This window comes from Nyctereutes procyonoides, unplaced genomic scaffold (assembly GCF_905146905.1).
Source record: "Nyctereutes procyonoides isolate TBG_1078 unplaced genomic scaffold, NYPRO_anot_genome, whole genome shotgun sequence".
In the NCBI taxonomy this organism is placed as follows: Eukaryota; Metazoa; Chordata; class Mammalia; order Carnivora; family Canidae; genus Nyctereutes; species Nyctereutes procyonoides.
Window position 1 is genome coordinate 26,737,295 of NW_026575131.1, and position 26,257 is coordinate 26,763,551.

The following is a 26,257-nucleotide window of genomic DNA, read 5'->3' on the forward strand; positions in this document are numbered from 1 at the left end:
TTAGGAAGCTGTTTTTAATCTCAGATTTATACTGTCACATCATAATAAAAGTGAGTGCTGTAGCCAGTGCTCAGCAAAAACAGAATCTTTCCTAGTTTTCCATTGGCTTATTTCCCATGACTTTCTCTCCTCCTTGTCCCCATCTCCCTTCCTCCCTCAGACCCCTCCCACCCATGCAGCTAAAATGAAAGACCTCTGGTAATGATGTGGGTTTTTTGCTCCCCTTTACCCAGGGAAACCCAGACTTTCATTACAAGTTTTGCCAGTAAATACTTGGCTGTATGCAGACTCATCTTTTTTTTTTTTTTCATCTACTGCTCCCCTAGTAAAGCCCAGATTCCTTTGAAAACTAAGGATTTTTTTCTTCTTTTTTTCAAAAATGTGTGTTGTTTATTTTCCTTGCACTTAATAAAAAGCCTTCACCCAGCCAACTCACCTATTGCATTGCAGTTTGTGGGGGGTTTTTGGTGAAATCATGATTTCCTTCTCATTGATTGTCTCTTAATCAGATGTGAAATATCCGGGAACCTCTTAGCAGTGGCAGGTCAGGGACATGATGTCAGGGAGGAAGTGCTGTGCAGAAGGGCATGTTTGTAGTGGACATCTTCATTGCTGTGTGTGGGAATTGGTTTCACGTTGTACATGTCACGTTCTCTAGAGACTAGGACTTCCCAACCCTTGTAGTCTAGACCTTGATCTTGGATTCCAGCAGGCCCTTTACCACTTCCATCCACTAAATAGCTCTTTGGCCCCACCCCTACTGAGTCAGTTAAAATCAATTCAGTTTTGAGAGCTTGTTGGACTTACTGAAAACCTTAGAATAATTCAATAGTTTTCAGTTGGGGGTGATTTTTACCCCCTGGTGGACATTAGGCAATGTCTGGGGACAAATGTCACGAAGAGGTTGAGGGTGCTACTGAAATCTAATAAATGGAAGCCAAGGGTGTTGATAAGCATCCTACAATGCCCAGCATAGCCCCTAACAACATAGAATTATCTCACCCAAAATGTTGAAATAGTGCCAAGGTTAAGAAACCCTGAAGAGACATCTGGTGAGGAGAGGGAAGACTCATAATTAAAGTTATATCTAGGAATTGGCAACAGACATTGAATATTTGGTTTTTCTTTTGGATACTTTTAAAAAGTAGGATTAATTACTAATTTGTATGTTTATCTGGGTAGCAGACTGTGTTTTTAATTGGAGACTAAGGCAGTGGTAAAGCAAGTATTTTATGGGTTATAAATAGGTATAAATTAGAATATGCCAGTCTCAGCACTGTTGACATTTGAGACCAGATAATTCTTTGTTGGGGGGCTGGTCTGTGCCTTGTCAGATGTTTAGCAGCATCCTTTACCTCTACCCAATGGATGGCAAAAGTATATCCTCTTGGTTGTGATGACCAAAAATGTCCTCAAACATTGCCACATCCTCTGGGAGAGTAACATCGCCTCCTCTCTGTAGTTCTATGGATTTCCTACAGCAGAACTTTTTTTTTTCCATATTCTTATGGGTATTATGTGGGTATAGTCTACAGCATTTCCCAAATGTGTTTGATACCAAATTCTCTTTTTTTAAGTCAGAGAAGTCTTTAAGATTATAAAATTGTTCCTTCTCCTTTCTGGGAAGATAAACTTTCATGTTGTAGAGATCGCCAGGTTTTCAGCATCAATTCCATCAATTATTTCCCACCCTTCAGAGTAAGCCATACGTTAGGTGATCAGATTTTCCAGATGTGTGGCATTAAATTGGCTTTTCAGTACGTGAACTTCGGAGGAAGGAAGTTTCCGAAGCTCTGCCGCTCCATACCTTCCCTTTTCCACTTTGTAAATCTTTCCTGATTTAGCAGAAGGCCAATGCTATATTTACCAACTCCAATCTCCACATTACACATACATATATTCTCAGAATTGCAGGCTCAACTCTGAAAATGGTGGGTCAGAGATGCATTTGATATGATACATCTCCTGGCCCTAGAATGAAATCAGTCTCAATACTTCTCCTTCCAAAAGGTCACTAACAATGGCCCCCTAAGCACTAGTAGTAACTCCATAGCTTTTGGACCAGTGGAACTTCTCAGTAGAGGAAAGGCAAGCAAAATAACCCCAACATATGATCATCACCTTCAGGAGTTTTATGGTAGGACCTAAGTGCTAATGAAATACTGGATTTGTCCCACAATGTTTAAAGTTTTCTTGATGGAAGACCACAGAAAATTTAATTAGAATGTATGTACACTGGTGCCCAATGTAGAAGAGATGGTTCTCCATAAGGCAACTGAGTGCCACCTTCTAGAATTAACTACAACCTTAAATTTCTAACGGACTATGTAAAAAACACTTTAAAATTAAAAACTGATGCCTGGGTGGCTCCGTGGTTGAGTGTCTGCCTTCGGCTCAGGGTGTGATCCCAGGGTCCCGGGATCAAGTCCTGCATCAGACTCCCCGCAGATATCTTGCTTCTCCCTGTGCCTATGTCTCTGCCTCTCTCTCTGTGTCTCCCATAAATAAGTAATTTTTTTAAAAATTAGAAATTGATTTTTGTCTTTTACCTAATTATAATCTGAATTATAAACCTAATTATAATTATATAATTTAACTGGAAGTGGAGAAATAATAGCAAAGATCCTTATTTACTGAACATTTTGGTGAACCAAGCCCTGGGCCTGATGCTTTGTATGCATTACTGCAATCCTCATAAAATCTTGCAAAATCAACCTTATTATTATGTCCATTATGTGGGTAGGAAAACTGAGCTGTCAGAAGGCAAGTAAGTTTCCCAGCATCATATGATCAGTATTTTTTTTTTTTTATCAGTAATTCTTAAAGCTAGACCTGACTGATTCCCAAGCCCCATGCTTTCCACTTCCACTCTGGTAGGGCTTTCAAAAGTTCTAGAAATACTGATTTTGATTTGTGACACATGAAAGAAACAAGCACTTGCTCAAGTGGAAACCAGTTCAGCTCTCCTCTGCTTTTTAAAAGTTACTGAAGCTGAGTCCTTAGTATCTGAGTGTTTTTCAACGGTTTTCGCCAGGTTCCCGGTTTTGTTTATTTTACTTATCAAAAGTGGGAGGTAGCTGAATACTTGCATTTTTAAATAGAACAATTTTAACAATTCACTTGATTTTGAATGGTTCTCAGAGGAACTCAGAAATTAGATTTGGTCTCCCGGAATTCCCCAGCCAGTGCTCTGAAAGGATCTGGCTTTCCCACCATCATACAACACCCTAGTATGATGAGAATTGGTTCGTTTTTAAGGAAAAGTCTGCTAGACTAAGAAAACTAGGTCTTTCTTGACACGACTAGATCCTAAAATTTGGGTAACAATTATCCCACTTGCCAGAGAGGCTTGTGGTGGCTAGTTTGCAGAGAGTGTGAAGGATGGTGGTAATGACTCCTTTCTATCAAATTCACTCTATAAAATTTCAAGCTTGATTTTGGGTTTTGCAGCCCTGGATATCTTATACTTTGAGAGCCTTTTCTTTTTTTTTTTTTTTAATTTTTATTTATTTATGATAGAGAGAGAGGCAGAGACACAGGCAGAGGGAGAAGCAGGCTCCATGCACCAGGAGCCCGACGTGGGACTCGATCCCGGGTCTCCAGGATCGCGCCCTGGGCCAAAGGCAGGCGCCAAACCGCTGCGCCACCCAGGGATCCCCTTTGAGAGCCTTTTCTTAAATGAAAGGAAACTTAAGCTGAGACACTGTTTTTGGAACAGCAGTAAGATTCTTCAGTTTTTTGCTTTTAGATGTTTCTAGCCAGAAGAGAGAGAAAATACCCAACCTGTGTAGAACCCATTCATGTCCATACATAACTTCATAGTTTATTTTTGGTTCATATATTTACATTTTTCCATCTGGGAAAAGGATCATTGTAAAGTGACATGTTAGGAAGGAGAAACAATATTATGTGACTCGGGGCCACTCGGGGTATAGGATGGTGTCAATGTCTTAGAGCCAGCTTTCAAAACAATAGTCTTGCCTTTGCAGGGCAGAGTAGTATTCTAAGTTCCTAGCTAATGCCATTTGCTGTCAATTTGTCTTATATCACATCCTCAGATAACCTTCTGTTTAGGTGTCCCCTGTGTAGTATTTAGTTCTGTCATTATGAATTAAATATTTACCCACAAGAGTACTTAGCCAGTTTTGGACTGAATAGATGCAGAAGATAAGAGAGAACAATAGTTGTTTATTTGGTCCCTGCAATGAACTGAGCATTGTGCAGGATGCTTTCTTAATCCTTAAAAGTTCTTGTGAGATAAGTGGCTCTGGGTTCATTGAGATGCTATTCATTTACTCACTCATGCATTCACTTGCATATTCTGTAAGTACTTGAATGTTTTCTATAAGCCAGTCACTGCTGTAGCCACTGATATAGCAGTGAACAAAACAGACAAGAATTCTTAGAGAAGAAGGATAAAAAATAGCATGGAAGAGGGGATGGGAACTGTACAATTAAGGAGGTCAGGCAAGTCTCCTTTAAGAAGGGGATATTTGAACAGAGATACAGGAAAATACAAAATCAAGCCATGTAGATATCTAGAAGAAGAGTGTTTGGGGTTAAGACCTAGAGACTGGAGCATGCCAAGCACATCTTAGCAATAGCAAGGAAGCTAGTGTGGCTGAGTTAGAGGGATGGGTGGTAGGATATGAAATTAGAGATAAAACTGAGGGAGAGGAACAGGGGGGTAAATCATGGGATGAGGAAGGAAGGGTTAGGCTTTTGGAAGGATTTTTGCTAACACTCAATGAGGTAGGAAGCCATTGTGTGGAGGCAAGTTGAGTAGAAACATGGATTTGTTTTAAAAGACTGACTCTGGCTTCTGAATTTAGAGGAAGCTATGGGAGGAATAAAGGTGAAAACAGGGAGACAATTAGAAAATCATTGCAGTGAGTCAGATGGGAAAAGACCATGAGTGAGTGGCTTAGATGTTCACAGTGGAAGTGGTGGGAATTGGTGGGAAGTGGTGGAAATATATTTTTAAGGTAGTGCCTAAGGATTAGCTGAGAGTTTGGGTGTGGATTTTAGACAAAGAGAGGAGTTGGGATGACTCCAAATGTTGTGCACAGAATAAGCAGAAGGATGGAGCTTCCATTGACTAAAATGAAGGGGACTATAGGAAGGAGGAGTTTGTGGAGAAAGACCAGGGCTTATGCTTTGGGCATGTTAGGTGTGAGATGCTTATTCACCATCATTTCATGCCTCTGTTGAGCAGAATTAGAAAGAGGTGTTTGCCATGGTTAAGCATTTTGTGTAGTATCACAAAGAAGAGATAGTACTGGTCTGAATGATTCCAAAACCAAATTTTTAACTACCATTTCCCTTTTGCCCCAACTCTTGAGTTTCCATTTGAGTAGATCTCAGAATAGTGTAGGAATAATTTAAATTTATACATAACCATCAACCTAATTTTAGCCCCTTCTAATGCCAAGTCTTTTATAGCCATTTACATTTTAGCTGGTTTTATTTCTTCTTGTCTCATTCTTTTATAATGATATTTTGAGCCATTTATTTGCCAAATGGTAAGCAGGAGGGAAAGAGAAAACCAACAAGGACAAATAGTGGCCCTATCTGAATTCCCAGTAGAGTAATGCAAAGTTGGAGGATGAGCGTCTAATTCAATAATGACTAAGATAACTTTTCTCCCTTCCACTGAGGTATATTTCTCTGGATACAGACTCAGTTATGTATGCAAATCTCAGTTTTTGAGGGGTATAAATATCCACCCACCAGCAAACTAATTACATAAACTACTTCCTCCCCCAGAAAAAAAGTTGTAAATTTTTCAATGTAAGATGTTTGACATGTTGGCTTGTAAAGATGTTCCTTTCATAACAAGCCAATGGAGGAAGGTCCAGATACACAGAGAAAGCAAGACTAGAAGAGGCAATTACATGAATTTTCTCCTGGTGTCTTTCAAATGACTGATTGGCAGGTAGACTAGCTCTTGGGGAAGAGAAAAGTTTAAGGGCTGGACATCGGTTAGGTAGGTGAAAGTCCAGAGAGGACCTGCATGGATTGCTTTTCTATGGACACATTCCCAAAGATGACTTAAGCTTCTCAGGTCTGTTCCTGACCATCTGTGACACTAGCATAAGTCATGAGGGGGTGTCACTGAACATTGCCATCTTCTAACAGAATGACATCTCCATGCAGCCTCAATCATGGTCTACCTACAGGGTGTCAGGAAGTTCTGGTAACCATTCCCTCTTCTAACAGAATGACATCTCCATGCAGCCTCAATCATGGTCTACCTACAGGGTGTCAGGAAGTTCTGGTAACCATTCCCTCAGCCATAGCTTTTCCACCAATTACTCACTTTGTCACTCACCTTCACAACAGCTGAGAATAAGGATCCTGGCACAAATACCTCACCCACTAGCCCCCTGTCTTCCAGACTGCCTTCATGAACAATTCTGTGGCAAGCACAGAGTGTGGATCCTTGTACCATCTTCACCTCTTTCCTGAAAGATGCCAATATCATTATTTTGCCAAAGTCAGGTTACAAAGAATCAAAATAGTCAGTATGCTTAGAAATGGGGAATTGGAGGGCATGTTAGGGACCACAGGGCCTGGTGGTGAAATATGCCTCAGATTCCTGGGGGGCACCACTGCGTTGTGGCCATGATAAAACTTACCAGGTGTTGCTTTTTGCAGATTTTGTTTGATTTTTGGTTTTTGTCTTGATGAGGAGAAACACATAATATTTAACATTCTTGCAGAACAAAAAGAACCTCGATTTGGATTTCACAATTTGTGTAACTAATTTCATATGCTGTTCTATTTAATGTGAATATTCATTTCCCCTCCTGTCCTATGAAACTGTTACATTATGAAGTTGGGCAGGGGCAGCTGGAGAGCCCTGTGCCTCATCATTCTTGGGGGTGATGGGAAGTAGAGGGCACGAGCCCTTCCTACTGTGTCTCCTTATTGGCGTGGCCCTGCCATTCCCCGTGTGAGGCATATGCAGGGCCACCTACTTGGCTGTAGTATTGACAGCAGCCTTCAAGCGTGCTCCAAGATTTGACATGTGAATCTTAGCGCCTTTTCTCCCACAGTCTTAGACTTTTGTAGTATTGCAAAGGCTGTCGGTGTTGGGGGGCGACGGGGATGGAAGGGTGGCCTAATGCCCCATCCGGCTGGGATGACCGTGACTCCCGCCTCTGCTTTCTTCCATGGTGTTCCCTGCCAATCTCGTGCTTTCTCAGCTCCTTTTCATGGTAATAAGTGCCATGGTGGTCCTGGACATAAACAGCCATCAGGCAGACCTGTCAACATTGGCTTTACGCCCTGAAGTCACGGCCCTTGTTTCCTGGCAAAGCTCTCTCTCCCACCCCACTCATTCTGGTTCCCTGATGCCCCCCATCCAGAGCCATTCTTGTGCTGTGAGAAGCCCTAACTGTGTTCAAACCCAGCAATTCACAAAGGGCTGCGAGCACTGCCATGGTGGAGCTGAGCAGAGCAGGGGGCGGGGGGGGGGGCACGGCTGTTTGGTGATGGTGGTCACTGGTGTGAAGTTTGTGTTTCAGGACATTAAAGGAATAACCCCACGAGATGCAAATAAGAAACATAAGTAGTTCTTGAGATAATACATATGAGCAGGAAATGGTGGAGTAGAAAAAAGACGTGGCATTCAGATGTGAGGTCTTTCTCTTACTCATCTTCCTGTCTTCTGTGGCCGGGGAGACTGTATTAATAAGTCCTAGTGGAGAAGAGTGAAGAGGGCACTACGCAAGTGGAGGAATCTTTAACATTTTTGTCTGCCCTGGGGATTGCTCTGTGACCTTTGGAAAGGAAAGCTCTTCACCCATTCGCACAGGTGAGATTTTGCCAAAGTCCCTCCTTCATTCAGCCAACATCTGTGTCAGAATGCTAATCTCAGACTCCATTAGTTAACTTTAAAAAAAAAAAAAGGTGCTTTACCTTTTTATCCACACGCTGGGAGATGTTCTAAAAGGCTCTGCTGAATAGAAATAGTAGCAGTGGTGATAGCGAATGCATACTGAGGTTTACAGTGCTTGGCCACAACACCAACAGCTCTGTCTGGATGTCTTGTCCCCCTTCATTGTGACATAACTGTGTTGAGTGTAGATGCTGCTGTGGTCCCCATTTTACAGAGAACAGATCTGAGCTGAGAGAGGTTAAGTTATTTGACCCAAATAGCACCAAAGTAGAATGGCAGATGGCGTGTCAGCCTAGGATGGCCTGACTCCAGAACCTGTGCCTTGAAATGCTGCATTTTAGAGCACAACGAAGCCAAAGCAGTAAGCTTTGTTGCCTGTGCTGGCGCGCATGCACATCTCTCCCTTGGTATTCTTAAGTGGCATTCTGGAATGGGAGGTTGTTACACTCACTCCTGTTCATACTGGTGCTTGCCATCCATCAAAGTCAGAGGGGGTAGGATCAGTGCCTGACTTGCTAGTCCCTGTTTATCATGCTAGCTCTTTGTGAGCATAAGCGACTCAGGAGAAATCAGGATGACACATTAGCTGTGGTTCCTGATCAACATGCAGAACACCAGTAGTTGGCCACAAATCCCTGGAGGGATAGTGTTCTGTGCTGGGTATAGGAACTCAGAGTCCTAGGCCTGCATTTATTCCTTCCTTGCTGTGTGACTGTGAGTGTGCCGTGTCTCCTTTCCTCTAGTGTTGAATTTGTAAGCCAAACAGATGGACTGAACAATCTTTGAGATGCCTTAGAGCTCAGACATTTGAGAGATTAGTCTTCAGTGAATTGGCAGGCCCAAATTCCCAACCCGCAGCCTTCCGTTCGTGACCATGCAAAGAGCCATTCACCAGTGAACAGAAGCAGTCATTTGCCATTTGGCATCAGACAGACCCCAGAGGGCAAATAAATGCTGAAAAATGGCCAGGAGAAAATCAGGGTGTGGCTTCAGGGAAAGGGAAATCAAGCCCTTTATTGATTGTATGTTTGCACTCTTAAGTGTCTTTCTTCCCAGGGTCCTAAAGATGTTGTGAAGAAAGTAATAAAGCCAGAAATATTAACATTGTATAGGTACTGTCTTCCTAAGAGACTGAGGAATCAGAGGCTTCTAGAATAGTCTCAAGAGACATTTCTTTGAGGTCCTTGCTTTCTCTTGTTGCCTTGGGTAAGCCGAGATGAGCAGCTTGTTTTCTTAACCAAGCCCTTTCTTCAACGTAGTTGAAGGAAGAAAGTGGTGGTTCTGGAGCCCAGGATGTACAATTTTTAAAGACTAGCTCTGCTGCTTCCTGGCTTTGTGACCCTGGCCAAGTAATGTCACCTCTTTGGTTCTCCTTATCTGGAGAAAGGAATCCTAATAGTATCTAAGTCACCAGGTTGCCTTTGGGATTAAATGACAGAAGCCAGTGTCCTGCAGCTTGGTTTTCTATTCACAGAAAGAGTTCAATAGAGGGTAGCTGGTGTGATTTCCAATAGTTCTGTTCCAACTGAAAGAGGGGTCCTGGGGTGGCCTTTTGGAATCTAAATAATTTGTGCCAAATCAGTTCAGCATTCACACTGTGGGTCAGATGCCGGGTGGTTCTTTGTGACATTTGGTTTATAGTACGCTTCTGGGATGGATACAGATTTCATGTGTTCATTCATTTCCATAATTATTTGCTGGCTGCCTCCGGCGTGGAAGGCAGCACAGAAGCACGTGTGAGTGGCAGCTACTGTCTTTTTCCTATGTGTCAAGCCCACGTGGTTTCCAGGCCCCACACTGAGCAGTGTTTGGTGCTCTGATCCCTCAGTCTATATCCTTGTGCTCTAGTTCTGGCTTCGGTGGAAGAGTGTATGCAGACTGGTTTTGCCTGTCCTGATGGTGTGAAGCCCCTGCATACTCACTTCATCGATCACCCTAATTGGCAAAGGCAGTCCTGAACCTTGGACGCAAGCCTTGCATCCTTGCTGACAGCATAGTTTTCAGGTGAGGTTTGACTTTATGTTTTGTTAAACAAAACCAAAATGAGAATAAAATCAGGAAGAGTTGTTAGTAAAAGATGCAACCAAACATTTTTGAAGTGAAGGGATTTAAATGCTCCTTTCATATTTTATGGACTCACAAGGGAAAGGCAAATAAGGATTAGTACAATGTCCTCTCTCAAAACTGAAATCTGCTCACCAGTCTCAGAATGATGGTTAGCTACCTAATTGTCAAAAATTCTTCTATAAGCAGAATCTTGACTTAATTTGGTAATGGCTTGTAGTGTATGTCCTTCCTCTTGGCCTTTCAGTTCTTCATTATTTCTAACCTATTGGCAGCCAATCCTGTGGTTGGAAATATGGACTAGTTGATCAGCATCCTCCATCACACAGGGCACATAAACAGAATCCCATGTGTCCTAGATCTCTTGGAGCTGGAAATCAACTAGATTTACAAAACAATGCCAGACGTTCTGCTAGGGCTGTTCTCCTGGACCATCCATTAACCAAGCATCTGCTGTAACTGAGCAGTCCTGGTCTATACCCCGGCCCTTCTGTTGCTTCCTCTAAGCCTCAGCATCACCCAACCATTGAGAAGCTTCCATCTGACTGCATTCTGTGTGCATCCCTGACCTCCACCCTCCCTTTCTTATTCCTTCTTAGCTCTTTATTGTGTCCTTACCAATTCCAGGTGCTCTTTCATCTTCATATAGATGTCCAGGTTTGCAGCTGCCTTGGCAACCCAGGAGTCTCATTCTTTCTAGGTCCTCAGCCCTTCTTATCCAGGCAGTCACACTGAGGTTGTTGGCTGGCTTCTTGATGTCTGAGAGACCACATACCTCTATTTAAGTGAAACGAATGATGCAGGGCACCCCCCCCCCCATGGCAGGGGCAGCACGCCAGACTCTGATGTCACCATAACTACAGCTATCACTGGAGAGAGAGCAAGCCTACAGTAGAAATTACGAGCAGGCTGCTGAGGCCTTAGGTGTTGTTTTCACCAGATGAGTTGAAATGAGGTTCAAACTCATAGACCTTGGTTAGTGGCAAGTGTTGAGCCAGCAAATAAACAGAGCTTCACATTAAACATCCCCTTTGAATGGCAGAAACAAAAGCCCCAAAGCCCAGTCATTTGGGATACTTACTCTGATGTTTCTAAGTAGCAAGCAGAGATTTACACATTGTTTGGGAGTGTTGCACAAAGCTAAGGGAAAAGTATTAAGTATATTCATTGTTTCTCCAAGGAACAAACATCAGAGTCCAGTTAGCAACTTAGGAGGCTGTTTCGGCTATACATTTAAGGACTTAAACATTCCACAGAGCAAGAACCTTGAGATATGTAGCCAATAAATAGCACGTACTAGGTGATGCACTGGATTTAACTATCATATCTTAATGACGCACATTGATGCACAAGTCAGTGTCTGGAAAAGGCTGAAAATGATCAGATGGAAATTTCCCTCAGAATATAAGAGCTGCAACCTGTATTTATTTGGTTATCAAAATGAGAACTTCTTTAGGAAATCATAATAGACCCACTAATGAACCTGTTAGATATGAAAATTTCCACCAGCAGCTGCTTCTCTTCATTGGTAAGTTAGAAAGCATGAAATGAAAAGTGCTTGTTATGATTAGTTACCTTGAGAATTTCCTTATCACTTTTAGATCTTAATTTTAGGCAAATAATATCTGTAGTGAGTCATGCTGAAGCATTGCATTCTTTTTTCCAAGTCAGATCCATTCAAATCCCCAAATAAGAAAAATGCACACAGGAATGGGTAAGATGCAGCTAATCCAGACATTAAGGAGATTTTAAGGCATCATATTTGGAAACTACTTCATCCATTTTCATTTCGTGGACAATGGATGTTGGATGCACCAGGAGTGCCCCTCAAATGAATTACTATCAGTGATGTTTATAATTCAACTATTTTCCTTGTGCTGTTACTCTTAACAAACATCTATCCACTTTCATTGGAATCGTGTGGGGAGAGGTGTGTAGATAGCATTGTGGTTGCACCAGTTTGGAAATGCCAGTTGTCTCCAATCATGGTACCCATCTCTGTGGTTATTGGGATGCTTAAATGAGACGATGTATGTATAATCTTAGAGCACTGCCTGGTACATAAATGAATGTGAGAATGCTCTGCCTTTGCTAATTCTGCTTCTGTAGATTGCTGCCTATTTTAGACTGTCCCTCTGCAGACTACTGAATCACCATTTCCACCAACTCTCTTTTCCCTCTTTTATGTTAAAGGACAGCATCTTTGGACCACTGGTATATTGAAATGACTATCATTATGGGTGGGTTTGCTGTAAGTTCACCCATGTTCATCTGCTTACAGTTATGCCTGTATCTTTGCCCTAATTAAGCACATGTTTGCATCCATGGCTCCATATCTTTTGAGTTCAGCCTGTGTCCTACAAATAAATGCAGACTTGAATCCCAATACTGTTTTCTCATCCTTGTAAAAGTCATCACTATCCAATTGCCCATACTGCAAACCTGGGAGTCCATCTTTTTCTGCCATCTCCCATGCATCCCACAGCTATCCACCAGAAACTATCATCAAAGAGGTGTGTCTTAAATCCACCAACTTGCCCCAACCCAACACTCTGCACCTCTTTAGAATCACCATCACTGGGATACATGGGTGGCTCAGCTGGTTAAGCATCTGACTCTTGATTTTGGCTCAGGTCATGATTTCAGGGTTGTCAGATTAAGTCCTGCATCAGGTTCTATGCTAGACATGGAGCCTGCTTAAGACTCTCTCTGTCTCTGTCTCTGTCTCTGTCTCTCTCTCTCTCTCTCTCTCTTAATTTCTGCCCCTCCTCCCCTTTTCTTTCCTCTAAAAAAAAAGGAATCACCACTACTTCTTGCCTAGACCAATGCAGTAGCTTCCTGAGCAGTTTCATTGTGTCCATTCATGCTGTGTCCCCCCATTCCATTGTCCATTCAGTAGTCAGGGTACAATTTTTGAAGCAAATATTAAATGATATTTTTCCCTAATTTAAAACTCTATAATGATTTTCCAGATCCAAATATATGATTATGACCTATGAGCTCTGCATGGTCTGACCCTGAGGGAAGCCTTGAGAGCCCCCTCACAACCACTGCAGCTTGCTTCCTTCAGAGCACTCATCTCTGTTACTAAGTATGCATTTATTTTTGTCAACACATGGTTCTTGTTGGTCTCCCTCATTGGCCTGGAAGCTCCATGAGGGTGAGGTGCAGTCAACTTTGCTCATCACTATGTTCCCAGGCCTTTGCATAATTTTCGAAACTTAGTAGGCACTCAGATGTTTATTGAATAAACAAATGAATTCATCCCAGGTTCAAATTATGTTCCTTTGTTATTTGTCAGAGTTTCTAAATATTAAAATTAGTCACTAACAATAGAGATTATTTTGTATGAAGGTTATTAGACCACTAGTTTGTAGGACTATTTCTAGGACTTTCACTCTAAAAACCCACCAGAATTATGTCCCAAGTCTTTATATATATGAAAGCACTGCAGGTTGAAAGATGGTTATTTATGTTTTTGTATGAATATTAAAATTGGCCTCCTTCCTTCTACACTGTGTAATCTATTAAGATTTCCAGTGCCTGGGTGGTGCCTGGTGGTATGGTCAGTTGAGTGTCCAATTCTTGGTTTTGAGTTAGGTTGTTATCTCAGGGTCATGAGATCGAGCCCTACATCTGATTCCATGCTTGCACAGAGTCTGCTTAAGGCTCTTTCTCCCTCTCCCTCTGCCCTCTGCCCCCCCCAAGTAAACAAATAAATAAATCCTTGATAAAAATTTCCAGAATGACAACTCCAAATCATAATACTCTCATAAGATAGAGCTCAAATGAAACCAACAATGTTTCCATTTCCTAAAGTAAAAGGTCACAGCCAAAACTATTAATACACGTATTTCAAAATCATCTATTAGGCTACTACTGAAATTTTTGTAATGATTTGTATTTATTAGAGAAAGGTGTCTGGCACATTTATGAAAAACTTTGGACATGCTTGCTAACAGCAGTTAGATTAATATTCAGCTACATGTTTTACATGGCGCCATTTATCTATGAGGCATAAAAGGGCACTTTGGTAATTTAAGTTAACAAAAATCACAAAGTTAGTGAGGGATATAAGAAATATTGAATAGAAGGAAATGACACTTGAAATCTGTTTTCATTGCATTTTCACATTTTGCTCTTCATTCTTAAACTCATTTCCCTCTAAAAGTCAAGAACATTATATTGGGAAATAATGTGTCTTGAAAACCTGAGCCAGAAAGCTTATGATCCAAGTGGTAATGACTTCTGTAATCGCTAATGAGGCAAATGGACGTTGAATATCTCAGTGCACTCATTGGGGCCAGCCTCTTGCCTATTCCACAAGAAGCTGTCATATCAAATTTTTGTCCTGACTCCATGGGCACTTTGATTCCTAAATCTTTCTGAGAAACATAATCTGAAATCAAAGTCAAGTTTCTTAGATGTGGTCAGACAAGGTCACATTTAAAACAGTTCAGTGAATTTGCAGATCAAAGTTGAAAGGTAATGCCTCCTTCCCCAAATTGGCACAGACTTACCTGCTAGCTTACCTTTCAGTTTCTAATGTGGCTTTTTCACCTCCTTCCCAACCGACTGGGAAAATGAGAGTTTATCCTCTGAAAAATGGTAGAAGAGTTCCTTTAAATCACTTAATTAGGAAATTGGACACACTTATATTTTGGAAATGTACCTTTATCCGAATCAGTGAATCACAAGGCATTTTGTTGAGGAAGTATCTTGATCTGAGATTGCATAAAGTGAGATGTGCAGTAGGAATCCATACGAATTCAGAGTAGGACTTAAAATCAGAATTTCATGATAATTTCTGGTTCATTGGCTTAATTTTTGGCCTAAATTGTCAGGATTGCTCACACTCTTGAATGACCCAAAATAATATGCAGGATTGCTGCTGTAATGCTACGGACATTTTTTCCCCCTAATGCTACCTTCTTGCCATGTGGAACCTTGAGATATTACCCAAAATGGCTCTGGAAAAGGGGGGATGGTGACTCATATTAGATATAATCTTAACTTCTCAAAAACTCAGGTTTTTATCAAACTCCATGTGATGTGAAAAACAAACATCAAAAAACAAAACAACAACAACCTTGCCATTGCTTTATATTTCAGTGTTCTGTCTCTTGTGGTCGAGGGCATAAACAACGAAGTGTTTACTGCATGGCAAAAGATGGAAGCCATTTAGAAAGTGATTACTGTAAACACCTTGCTAAGCCAAATGGGCACAGAAAGTGCAGAGGAGGAAGATGCCCCAAATGGAAGGCTGGCGCCTGGAGTCAGGTGAGCAATGCTTCTCCTCTACAACTGCTTCCTTCTTAGCTTCTGCCACGTGGCTGACACCACTGTGTTGGTTGTGTTTCTCAGAGGGGTGCTTGGGGACCGGGAATGGAACACTCTTTATGTCAGCATACTTGTTAGCTGTGAGACCTTGGGCAAGTGGATTCAGCCCCAGCTGCCTTACCTAACACCTACAATAGGATGGTTGTGAGGATTAAGTTCTAAGTAGTGGTGGGTGTAGGTGTCAGACATCCAGCACAGAGTAGCCCTTCAATAAATACTTCGCTAATGGCATTTTTGGTATCATCCACCACATAAAACACCACCAACTCAGATTGCAGTAGAAAGCTTGACTCTGATCACCTGGCAGGAATTGGGTCAAAATTGAGATTTGCGAAGAAAGGGCTGTCAGTATGAAGTATTAGTGGCTGCTTCTCTGCTCGTTTGCTTAGTTTGCTTACATAACAACAGAAGTAGGCGACAGAAGAAGTTCTCTCACATTTTCTATCTCTGTGACCTTGGGTGATCTGTTTAACCTTCCTGAGCCTACTTCATATAGCTCTTATGAGGATTTAATGCAATAATGAATGCCGAGTACTTAGTTCAGAGGTCTTAAATCTAAGAGGCTCTCAAGAGGAATATTTTGTTTAGATGAATGTGATATGTATATCGGATGGGAAGGGGGGGTAAGTTCCCAAGAAAGCAATCACAGACTCAACTAATTCTAAACATGTGGTAATCTGGTCCGGAGCTGGGTGAGTTTCCCTGTTGTGTTCAACAAGGAACTTCAGAAGCTTCTATTTACCTATAAACAATTGATGTGTGAACCAAAGTCTCTCGCACATAATCCTTGAAGCTGATCTCTTCACTCTGCACTTACACATTTTCTCAGCTTGGTTGAGGGTGCTTGCTTGAAAATAGTTAAGTTGCAGTTTCATCTATTCTGTATCTAATGCTGCCCTTCTGCTCTGTTGATTGACCTCTGTGAGCTTTTACTGAATCTGTGGTTCTCCTATGCAGTGGAGAATCATACAGATGCTCCTAAGCATCAATTGAAAGGTAGGTTCCAGGTTGGCAAGGTCTAGTTTTGGTTCTTTCAGAGCCTGGATCTTGATGCCTAGAGCCTCAAATAAGCCTTGGAAAGCTGTGTTAACATGGAGAGGAATTGGAGATTCTCCATTTCGACATAACTAATGAGAAATTCCTCCAAAAATGTGAATTTTTCTTAAATGCTCTGAGCTGACATCATTGTCCCACATCTCCCACCCCCCCATAGGCCACTTCACAGAAATGTAAAACATGACCTGCATCATTCTGTAGCAGAGTAGCCTCATCCTTCTCAAGACCTCTCTCATTATGATCATGTGTGTTTGCATTGCTGTTTTAAATCAACAATCAAAGCATCAGTGCCAACCAGAGCTAGTTCCTCCTCTGGCTTCCCTAAGGGATCAGATTTCAAGGCAGCGTTTCATTTTGGTCATCCTTAATGGTTTGTCTAAGTGACTGCTGTCATCTGTAACTTCCAGCCCTTTTATTGTGGAGCTATTCAATTCATGTAAAAGCCTGCAGCTAACATTATTGAAGATACTGCACTAATTAGCTTGTCCTCTTGTAGACTTTCATGCTCTGTTGCTTTTCTTTATGTTTCTTGGCCTCTACTTATCTATTTGCATCATGCCCTGAATATTAAGTTTAGAGCATGGAAATGATGCTCATTTTATAGGCCAATTTATTCAATATAGAGACGATTAAAAGAATCTTCCACTCTTTATTGGTAAACACAGAGTGAGTTTTAGTCCAGTATTCTGTGATCTTGTTGGGAAGTCTGAAATTGCTCACAAAGCTGGGATGATTAGGTTTGAACCCTGGGGTTGTTTTTTCTTTTTTTTAAAAACATAAGGTTGGGATCCCTGGGTGGCGCAGTGGTTTGGCGCCTGCCTTTGGCCCAGGGCGCGATCCTGGAGACCCGGGATCGAATCCCACGTCGGGCTCCCGGTGCATGGAGCCTGCTTCTCCCTCTGCCTGTGTCTCTGCCTCTCTCTCTCTCACTGTGTGCCTATCATAAATAAATAAAAATTTAAAAAAATATTAAAAAAAAAAACATAAGGTAATAGGATTATCAGAATGCTGCCACAGAAAAGACTGCACCTGTTCGAAATGATTGCTTAGAACAGTCTAGTCACCTTTGTACAAAATGCAAGTAAACACAGTTATGTAATAGTCTGTGGCCAGCTTTGTAATACCCTGATTTGATATGTAGAAATGAATTATAAAAGCAGGCACGACAAGGTGCTGCATAGGTAAAATCTGATTTATACAATTTAGAAGTATGCCTGGAAAAATCATCAAATGCAGTGGTTAATAAAGAAAGACGGTCTGCATGGTCAAAGATTATTGGCTTATTAATGATCCATTGGTAAACAGAAATATCCCTAAGGCAGTGAGATTGAAGCAAGAATAATGATTATCTATTTGCAACAGTGTTTAGAAGATTTTATGTCTATCTGGTCCTTCTGCTGGTACTATATTCTGGTCATCTCGTGTTCAAGGTAGGAAGAGTTAGTGCTATTTCTCTTCATGTTGAAATGTCTGATGACAATAGAACATAGAGAATATCGGAATTGGAAACTAGTATAGCTGTGTTAATCTTCATAGTCTCGCCCTCAAAACTGATGCTTTGAGATTTAAAGTGGAATGTTTCATTTCTACATCTTTTGAAAATCTTGAATTTGTCAAGGAAATTTTTCCAATAAAAGGAAAGTTTATATTGGAAAACATCCTCAATAAAATTTTAAAGCATTTTTTCCTAGAAGTTCACATTCAATTTGTTTAGATGCTTCTGATCAAGGGATAAGGGATGCTCATGAAATTTTAAGACAAAGATCAGCATCAAGTTCTTGATTCAGTTTGATAAATGTAAAGGCTGTGTAGTCCCATGATAACAGAAACATTCCAGAGTAAAAATTGTTTATGCTTATAGAACGGTTTTTTAAAAATGAAAATCAGAAGTAAAAAGCATAAATGATCAGATTAGAATAAAAGTAACATTTCATCATCACTCATCAATCATAAATTCACTCAGTCTATTGCTTTCTCTGTCCTGAGATGCTTGTCCTTTTCACACTTGAACCCCTCTGTTGCTCAGAATGAGTCTAACAACCAATGGAATGCCATGATTTAATTAAAATAGCCCCTTTTTTCTCAATGATACAAAATATAATGCTTTGTCTTGCAATCATTGGTGTCTTAGATTGAGGGAAATAATTAATTTTTGAAAGCTCTTCACTGCTAATGGTAAAATGGAATCTGGCAAATTGCATTATGAATGCACCAGCCATTTTTGGTTAGAACTTTTCTTGTAATTACAGCTTGGTTGCGGTGGCTGATTGTGAAATATTCTGCAAGTGTTTAATGCAGAAACATGGCAATGTGTAGCTTGTGTCCTTTGAGAAGTCAAGGAAACCACATGCACATAGTCAGTGATGAGAAAAAAAGTCACTTTAGTGCTTTGTGCTCTCCATTTTTTTGTTTGTATTTGAACTGTAAGCATTGATGTTGCATTGTTTGAATATAGGATTCTCACCCACACTCTTGCTGCCGTAGGACAAAACACTGCATCATATTAGCACCATATTTTCAAACTGGAAGCCAGATTCTAATCCACAATAGCCATGGTACATTGCCTAGGGAAGAATTCACTTTGACTGCTTTTTGGTTTGTTTTTACTGGAGTGGGAGCGATTTTCTCTGTTTTTTTGCATATTTGTGCAGGACCTCCCTAAAAGGTTTATTAGGAAGAATAAAAGATGTGTTCTATAAAATGCTTAGCATGCAGCTCAGCTCTCAACTAGATTCTGTTCTCTTGGGACATTTGGCCATGTCTGGAGACAGTGCTGGTTGTCACAACGTGGTGGAGGATGGGAAATACGACTGGCATCTACTGAGTAGAGTCCAGGGAAGCCACTAAACTTCATACTGCAGATACAGGACAGCTCCAAGTAATAAAGAATTAATTAGGTTGAGAAACCCTAGTACAGAGTAGCCTGCCACATAGGAAGTGCTTAGTAAAAGGTTGCTATTATTATTGGGACTGTCATTATCTATTAAAGTTGTTTCATATGGTTATATTTCAAGCCAGTCCCTCCTTTAAATAACATCACCACCATAATTTTAACATTAGGACTGGAGAAAAGTGTGTAAAATACTTTCCGGTGTTCAAGTATATATTATGATTCTCCACACATGGAAAGTTGCAAAGAGATTCTTTTTGTCTGTGGAAATCAGCATTGAGCTTCTCCTGGAAGTTGGTGAGTTCTGCATGCTAGCATTGCACAGTAGCGAGGAAAGGGATGAAACGTAGCTCCCAACTCAGTAGTTCAGAGCTAAAAACATCTCCTTTCAAACCTGCACATTCCATGCCTGAATGACGGCAAGGGGGAACACATTAATAGAGACGGCTCAACCTCTTTACCCTGCAGATGTGCTGCATAGAACAAGAAGCATTAAGCACACATGCATACACACCACCACCCTCACCACCTCCTGGGGCATGCAGAGGTCTTCCTGATGCTGTTTTATTCATGGGGTTTCCCTCCACATCTCTAAGAATTTGCCAAACGAGCGTGGCTGGCTCTGTATGCAAACTGTCGCCTCCCTGGAGCCAGCACAGGAAGACAATTGAACACTGAACACGTGCAGCGCACTTGATTGTGAACAAAGATGACCGTAGATGCGGTATTCAGAAAGGCAGCGCTCATACCTTATGTGCATTTAGTCCCATCAAAACTTGTTTTCTTTCCAAGCGGCCTTTGACCTTATAAAAATCAGAAGCCACCATGGCATATTCCATCATTGAGCCTTCCTGTGTCTTTATTTGCCTTTTTGAGAAATTATTGAACACTGGAGGGAGCGATGTTTGGTTAATGTTGGATACTTGTGGCTCTTAATACCTTACCTTCCTAAGTAATTTACTCAATAACAAGAGTATCAAAAAGAGGTTTCATTTACTTAGAGATTGCATAGTAGACATTCTGAACCTCTTAATGTTTGTTCCTTTTTCTTTAGGTTATAAAAACATTATGAGATTTTGAATATGTATCAGCCCTGGGCCTTGCTCAGACTTGTTTACATAATTATTCTTAGTCTTTCTTTGCATTTCCATTTCGATACACTGTTCTGGGAATGTGCTCTTTTATATGGAAGATCTCACATTAAAATAGCCAAAAGGTTTTTTGGTTGTCATTGTTTGTGGTCAGTGATGATGGTGTTGGAACCTTTCTATCATTCATGCAGTGACTCCCCCAAGTTAAAATTCACTCATTTCCAGAGTAATCAATGGGAAATATTATACATGTAGTTCCCATGAGCATTAAATAGTCATTCTCTATAGACAAGGCCATGACTTGTCTTCAGGAGCCCTCCTCTTCCACCCAGGACATAATGACTTTAAAAGTCTGGTTTCTTCTGGGTCACAAACTCATTCAATCCAATTAATACAATTAAACCCAAACAATAGTAGCTATGTTGCCTCAAAATATTTCCTTCTCATCAGCTAGCTTTGATGTGAACGTTCAAGCTCCTGCCTGGCACAGACTCATCTGAAATGATATGATTTACCAAGCAGCCCTGTAAATAGTATCAACTATTTTCTTAAAATCTGAAATGCAAATAAAATTAATATTCAGCAGAATCCATTGGGTGTGCTTTTCGCTAGTAAATTCCCATTAACCTCAGAGCGAGATGAATCCTGCGGCAGGTTAATTGGACAAGAATACTTTTCCAATTGAAAAGATTGTGATTCTATTCTTGAAGACTTCCTCTCAGAAATATGGCTGTTATGTATGTTAAAGTTGTTTTCTCAACGGCAGACAAATTAATGGAGGCTGAGCTATTGCAAAAACTTGGTAACAATTTTTAATAGCTCAATGTAATAATATGCTGTTCTTTCCAAGCAAATGTTGCCTGTGGTTTCTAACTGTCAAAACCTTAATAAAGACAATAATTCTTGGCCTGCCCATAAGTAAGATTATGAAACCCAGCAATGAAGAAACCATCAAAAAATTAATTTAAAGGAAAGTTAATTGTAGATTTAATATGGTGTTTTGCAACTTGGTCAACAAAATGTTTTAGCCTGATTAACAGTATTTTTCAAGGACTGGAAACACGACGTCTGCCCGAGGAAATGGTTTTTCCTTGTCAGCTTTTATTCTCCATGTATTCATCTGAAGTTGTAAATAGGCACTAATACTTCTGTGAATTCAGTAGTTTAAAAAAAAGTATTTTCCTCTATCTCCAGGAATAGGAGCAAGGGAAGGAAGAGATGGAAAAAATAATTCTACTTATAAGGCCCTAAATGCTCTAGTGATTTACTCTCCTTGAGTTATACTTTTAATCTGCCAAGAAATTCTTCTTGTACAGCAGCTCTGTGTCTCCAATTTTCAAGAACCTCCAGTCCTCTGGGATAGAAATCATTTGGGGGTTTTCAATTCACATGGCAGCACTATTTATTTCTAGGTTGTATTAAATGTTTCATAATGATCTGTCCCAGCCTCTTCAATCTCCAAGAGTTTGGGTAACTTCAGAGATTCCCCACGACTGGAATATTTGTCTCAGTCACAAGCATTGATAGGCAGTAAGTTTGCAGATTTAAGACATTATCTCAGGTCCCTTTCATTGGAAATTAGAAAGCTTTGTAATAGTGGTGAAAGTCATTGGATTAGGAGTGCATTCCCCATGACTGTGACCCTCTCCACCCCTGCCACACACACATACACACACACACACACACGCATACATGCACACGCACACACACACACACACACACACACACCCTCCCCACCAAATGACCCAAAGCTCCCACTTACAGAGTCTTTCTTCTCAGTGCTCTGTGTCCTGCGGCCAAGGCACACGGCGGAGAAACGTGGGCTGTCAGATGGGAGCACACAAAATAGCCAGAGAGTCCGAGTGCAACCCGTACACCAGACCGGAGTCGGAACGCGTCTGCCAAGCCCCACCGTGTCCTCTCTATGCTTGGAGGGCAGAGGAATGGCAAGAAGTAAGTAGAGCCATGAAGTGGGCACCTGCCAGGCATTTCGCTCAACCCCCTTGCAGTCATCACATTCGTTACCCTGAAATGACTTCAAGCACGGTGACAAGGCTGGCTCTTTCCCAGAAGGTTTGCTGTCAGACAGCAAGCAGTTCACTCCGACCAGGGTCGGGGAGCTCCTCCTTTTTATGCAGTTCCTACGTCTGTGTTCCTGAATGTTCCAAGTCTGGCTGCCTCCAGAAGAACGGTATCAGGCCGTGGGCCAAATGCATACAGCTATCTTTCATGAAAGGAGGGGGAAATAGAAGAAATATTTTTAAATATATATATCCAAAGCCGGTCATTCTGTATTAGTTCAGACAGCCGCAAGGCAGAGTCCAGGTAGGACCTACTCTGTTTTTGTCTCCTTTCGTGACTTTGGCTGTCAAGTAGAAGACAGGGATTTTTTTGAAGCCCTGATTAATTAAGTGAAGCATTTCCAACATTTAAAAAAAAAATGATGGAATCTGAAAAACAGCTCAGTTGGTGCAGAAATAGATAGACTTGTTTTTCTTCCTCTCCAAGTTAATGTTTAGTTAAAGAAAACACTGTGTGTCCCGGGAGAAAAGTCTGGCCAGGGAAGGTAAGGAGGAAAGAACCTCTAATTCCAGAACAGAATACATTGTAGAAAGGTGGGAAAGAGTATAAGAAAGCAAAACTGTGTCCACTGACATTAGAATGAAATAAAAAGTACATGTTGTAAACGGTTTAGAGATATGAATAATAAAGCAGGAATTTCCCACCAGGAATGGTTTTTAAAACAGGGCTGAACAGTGCATGGCACTGGGCTCAGTGTTTTATGTTCATCACCTCAGTTAATCGTTTGAAGCACTAGGGAAAGTGGTTATCACTATCGTCATCCCATTTCACAGTCAAGGAAACTGAGTTCTGAGAGCCAATGTCATCTTCTCCAAGTGTCACATGCCCAGCAAGTAGAAGGAGCAAAAGTTGACCCTAAATTTGAACCATTCCAAGATACTACCACTGCATTAAAAAAAAAAAAAGTACACAAGTGCTCATAGCAATACCACCTTATTTTTTTCCAGGTGTATTGAGATATAATTGTTATATAATATTGTATTTATTTTAGATGAAAATATGGTGATTTGATATATGTATATATTATAAAATAATTACCACAGTAAGTTATTGTTTAAAATAACTTATATTATGTTAACATCAATCACCTCACATAGTTACAGCTTTTTTTTTCTAGTGTGAGAACTTTTAAGATCTATTCTCTTGACAGCTTTCACATTATACTCCCCAAGCTGTATATTCTATCCCTGTGACTTATTTCTCTTATAACTGGAAGTTTGTATCTTTTGACCACCTTCACCTAATCACCTAACCCCTACCCATCACCTCTGGCAACCACCGATCTGTTCTCTATATATATGTTTGATTTTTTTAAGATTCCATATATAATGAAATCATAGAATATTTGTCTTTCTTTGTCTGAATGATTTATCATTCAGCAAAAGCCCTCAAGATCCATCCACATTGTCACAGATGGCAGGATTTCCTTCCTTTTATGGCTATTAAATTCCATTTTTATATACACTTTTTTTTAATTCATTCACCCATCAAAGGACACTTCAGTTGCTTCCATGTCTTGATTATTGTAAATAATGCTGCAGTGAACATGGGGGGGGAAGGGTCAGACATCTTTTCAAGTTAGTGATTTTACTTCTTCCAGATAAATACCCAGAAGTGGAATGGCAAGATCATATGGTAGTTCTGTTTTTAATTTTTCGAGGAATCTCCATACTGTTCTCCAGAGTGGCTGTACCGATTTACATTCACACCCACAGTATGCAGGGGTTCCCTTTTCTCCAGACCCTCACCAACATTTGCTATTTTTTCACTGATAGCTGTTTTAGCAGGTGTGCAGTGGTATCTCATTGTGATTTTGATGTGTATTTCCCTGGTGATTATCAATGGTGAGCAACTTTTTCTCTATCTGTTGGCCACTTGTATGTCTTCTTTTGAAAAATGTCTGTTCAGGTCCTTTGCCCATTTCTAATTTGATATAGTCCCACTTGTTTTACTTTTGCTTTTGATGCCTTTACTCTTGGTGTCACATTCAATACAATTATAAACAAGACTGATGTCAAAGATCTTACCCCCTATATTTTCTTCTAGGAGTTGAATGTTTTCAGATCTTTCAGGTTCAGGTCTTTGATCCACTGTGAGTTAATTTCTGTGTGTGGTGTAAGGTAGGAGTCCAGCTTCATTCTTTTGCATGTGACTGTCCATTTTCCCCAATACTATGGAAGAGACTAGCTTTTCCCTCATTGTATATTCTTTCCTCCTTTGTCGTAAATTAATTAACCATATCTTTGTGACTTTGTTTCCAAACTCTATTCTGTTTCATTGATCTATGATCTTGTGTCCTTTTTCATGTCAGTGCCATTCTGTTTTAATTACTACGATTCCGTAATATGGTCTGAAATCAGGGAGTGTGATGTCTGAGCTTTGTTCTTCTTTCTCAAGATTGCTTTAGCTATTCTGGGTCTTTTGTGGTTCCATACAAATTGTAGGATTGTTCCTTCTATTTCTGTGAAAAATGTCTTTGGAATTTTTATAGGGTTTATGTTAAATCTGTAGGTTGCTTTGGGTGATGTGGACATTTTCACAATACTAATTCTTTAGCCCATGAGAACAGAATATCTTTTCATTTATTTGCATCATTTTCACTTTCTTTTATCAGTCTTAGAGCTTTCAATGTTCAGGTCTTACACCTCCTTGGTTTAATTTACCCATAGGTGTTTTATGCTTTTTGATGCAGTTTTGAATGGGATTGCTTTCTTAGAACCACATTGTTAACCCATGTGGCGATCAGCCTTCTGGCCCTGTCCTTCACCCTCCTGGTGGATTGGATCCACTGTTTACAGTCATGTCTTTTCTTTAGGACTCTCATTCCCTCTGCCTACTCACATTTTTTTTGCTTGTTTTCTTTCTATACATTTTTTTTTTTTGCTTCCACCATGCAGTGGTGGGGAGGAATGGCTAAAGTAGTTAAATTTCAAATTAATTGCACTTGAGCCACACAAGTTATTGGGAACGCCAGAGGCTTGATTTTTCTGATCCTTGGGCTTGTCACGTGTAGAATGGCAATGATAATAAGAACGATGCAGAGCTGTCCTGAGACATTTAGAGATGATAGTGTGGTTTGGGGATTGATAATATTAGACATGGGAGGAAGAAAAGACTCCCTGACCTCTGCCCCCCTCAGTGATACCTCTTGATTCTCTTTGTAGTCTTGTTTCTGACCTACCACTGCCTGCTTTCTCCCTCTCTCTCTTCATCTTGTGCCAAACTCAACCCTGTGTAACTCTTCCAAGGAACAGAAAGTAAGAGAGTGTTCCGAAATGAATCTAAGCTGACTGCTCATGCTTTAGCCAACTTTTGAAAATGCTAGAGCCAATCAGGGAAATGCCAGCCCCATTTACAATTCCTTCTGAATTCCAAAGAGCGGAGACCTTGCCAAATCTGCACGGAAGAGGTCGCTTCTCTGATCTTACAAAATATGCCTAGAAATGTACATCTTTGCATGCACTATGCAGATAGATTTTTGAAAATCCTTGCTCAAATGTTGCTATCAAGCTCCACAACAGAGCAGAACACCTAAAGGGGTAGCCTGACCTGTGGCCATATTTAAAAGTTAGAAGTTAACCATTTTCACAAGACAAAAAAATCTTTAGGCAATGAGTAGATTCTCATAGTTACCCTCCTGCAACCATGCTTTCTCACCTGCCTGCAGCCAAAGTGCAAAGTTTGAGAAAGGTGGGCCTGGGTGATAAGAGAGGATAGAGCACTAAGGGATGCCTTCACTTGACCCTGGATTGGTGGCTGGAGGAGGGACAAGACCCAACAAAAAGCCTTTGTTCCTTCTCAGCAGAGCATTCTGGTGGCCCTTGTAGAATG

At 40.7% G+C, this 26,257-nt stretch overlaps 1 protein-coding gene across 2 annotated transcripts in view; it reads left to right on the plus strand.

The window, feature by feature from the left end:
• Window positions 1-26,257, plus strand: part of ADAMTS9 (ADAM metallopeptidase with thrombospondin type 1 motif 9) — a 158,448-nt gene that overhangs the window by 99,795 nt on the left and 32,396 nt on the right. Inside the window, exons 29-30 of one of the 2 annotated variants that reach the window (XM_055343319.1) lie at window positions 15,080-15,247; window positions 22,124-22,297. In XM_055343319.1, the coding sequence (XP_055199294.1) occupies window positions 15,080-15,247; window positions 22,124-22,297 (342 nt within the window). The remainder of the gene's footprint in view (window positions 1-15,079; window positions 15,248-22,123; window positions 22,298-26,257) is intronic. The other variant, XM_055343320.1, reaches the window with a different exon arrangement.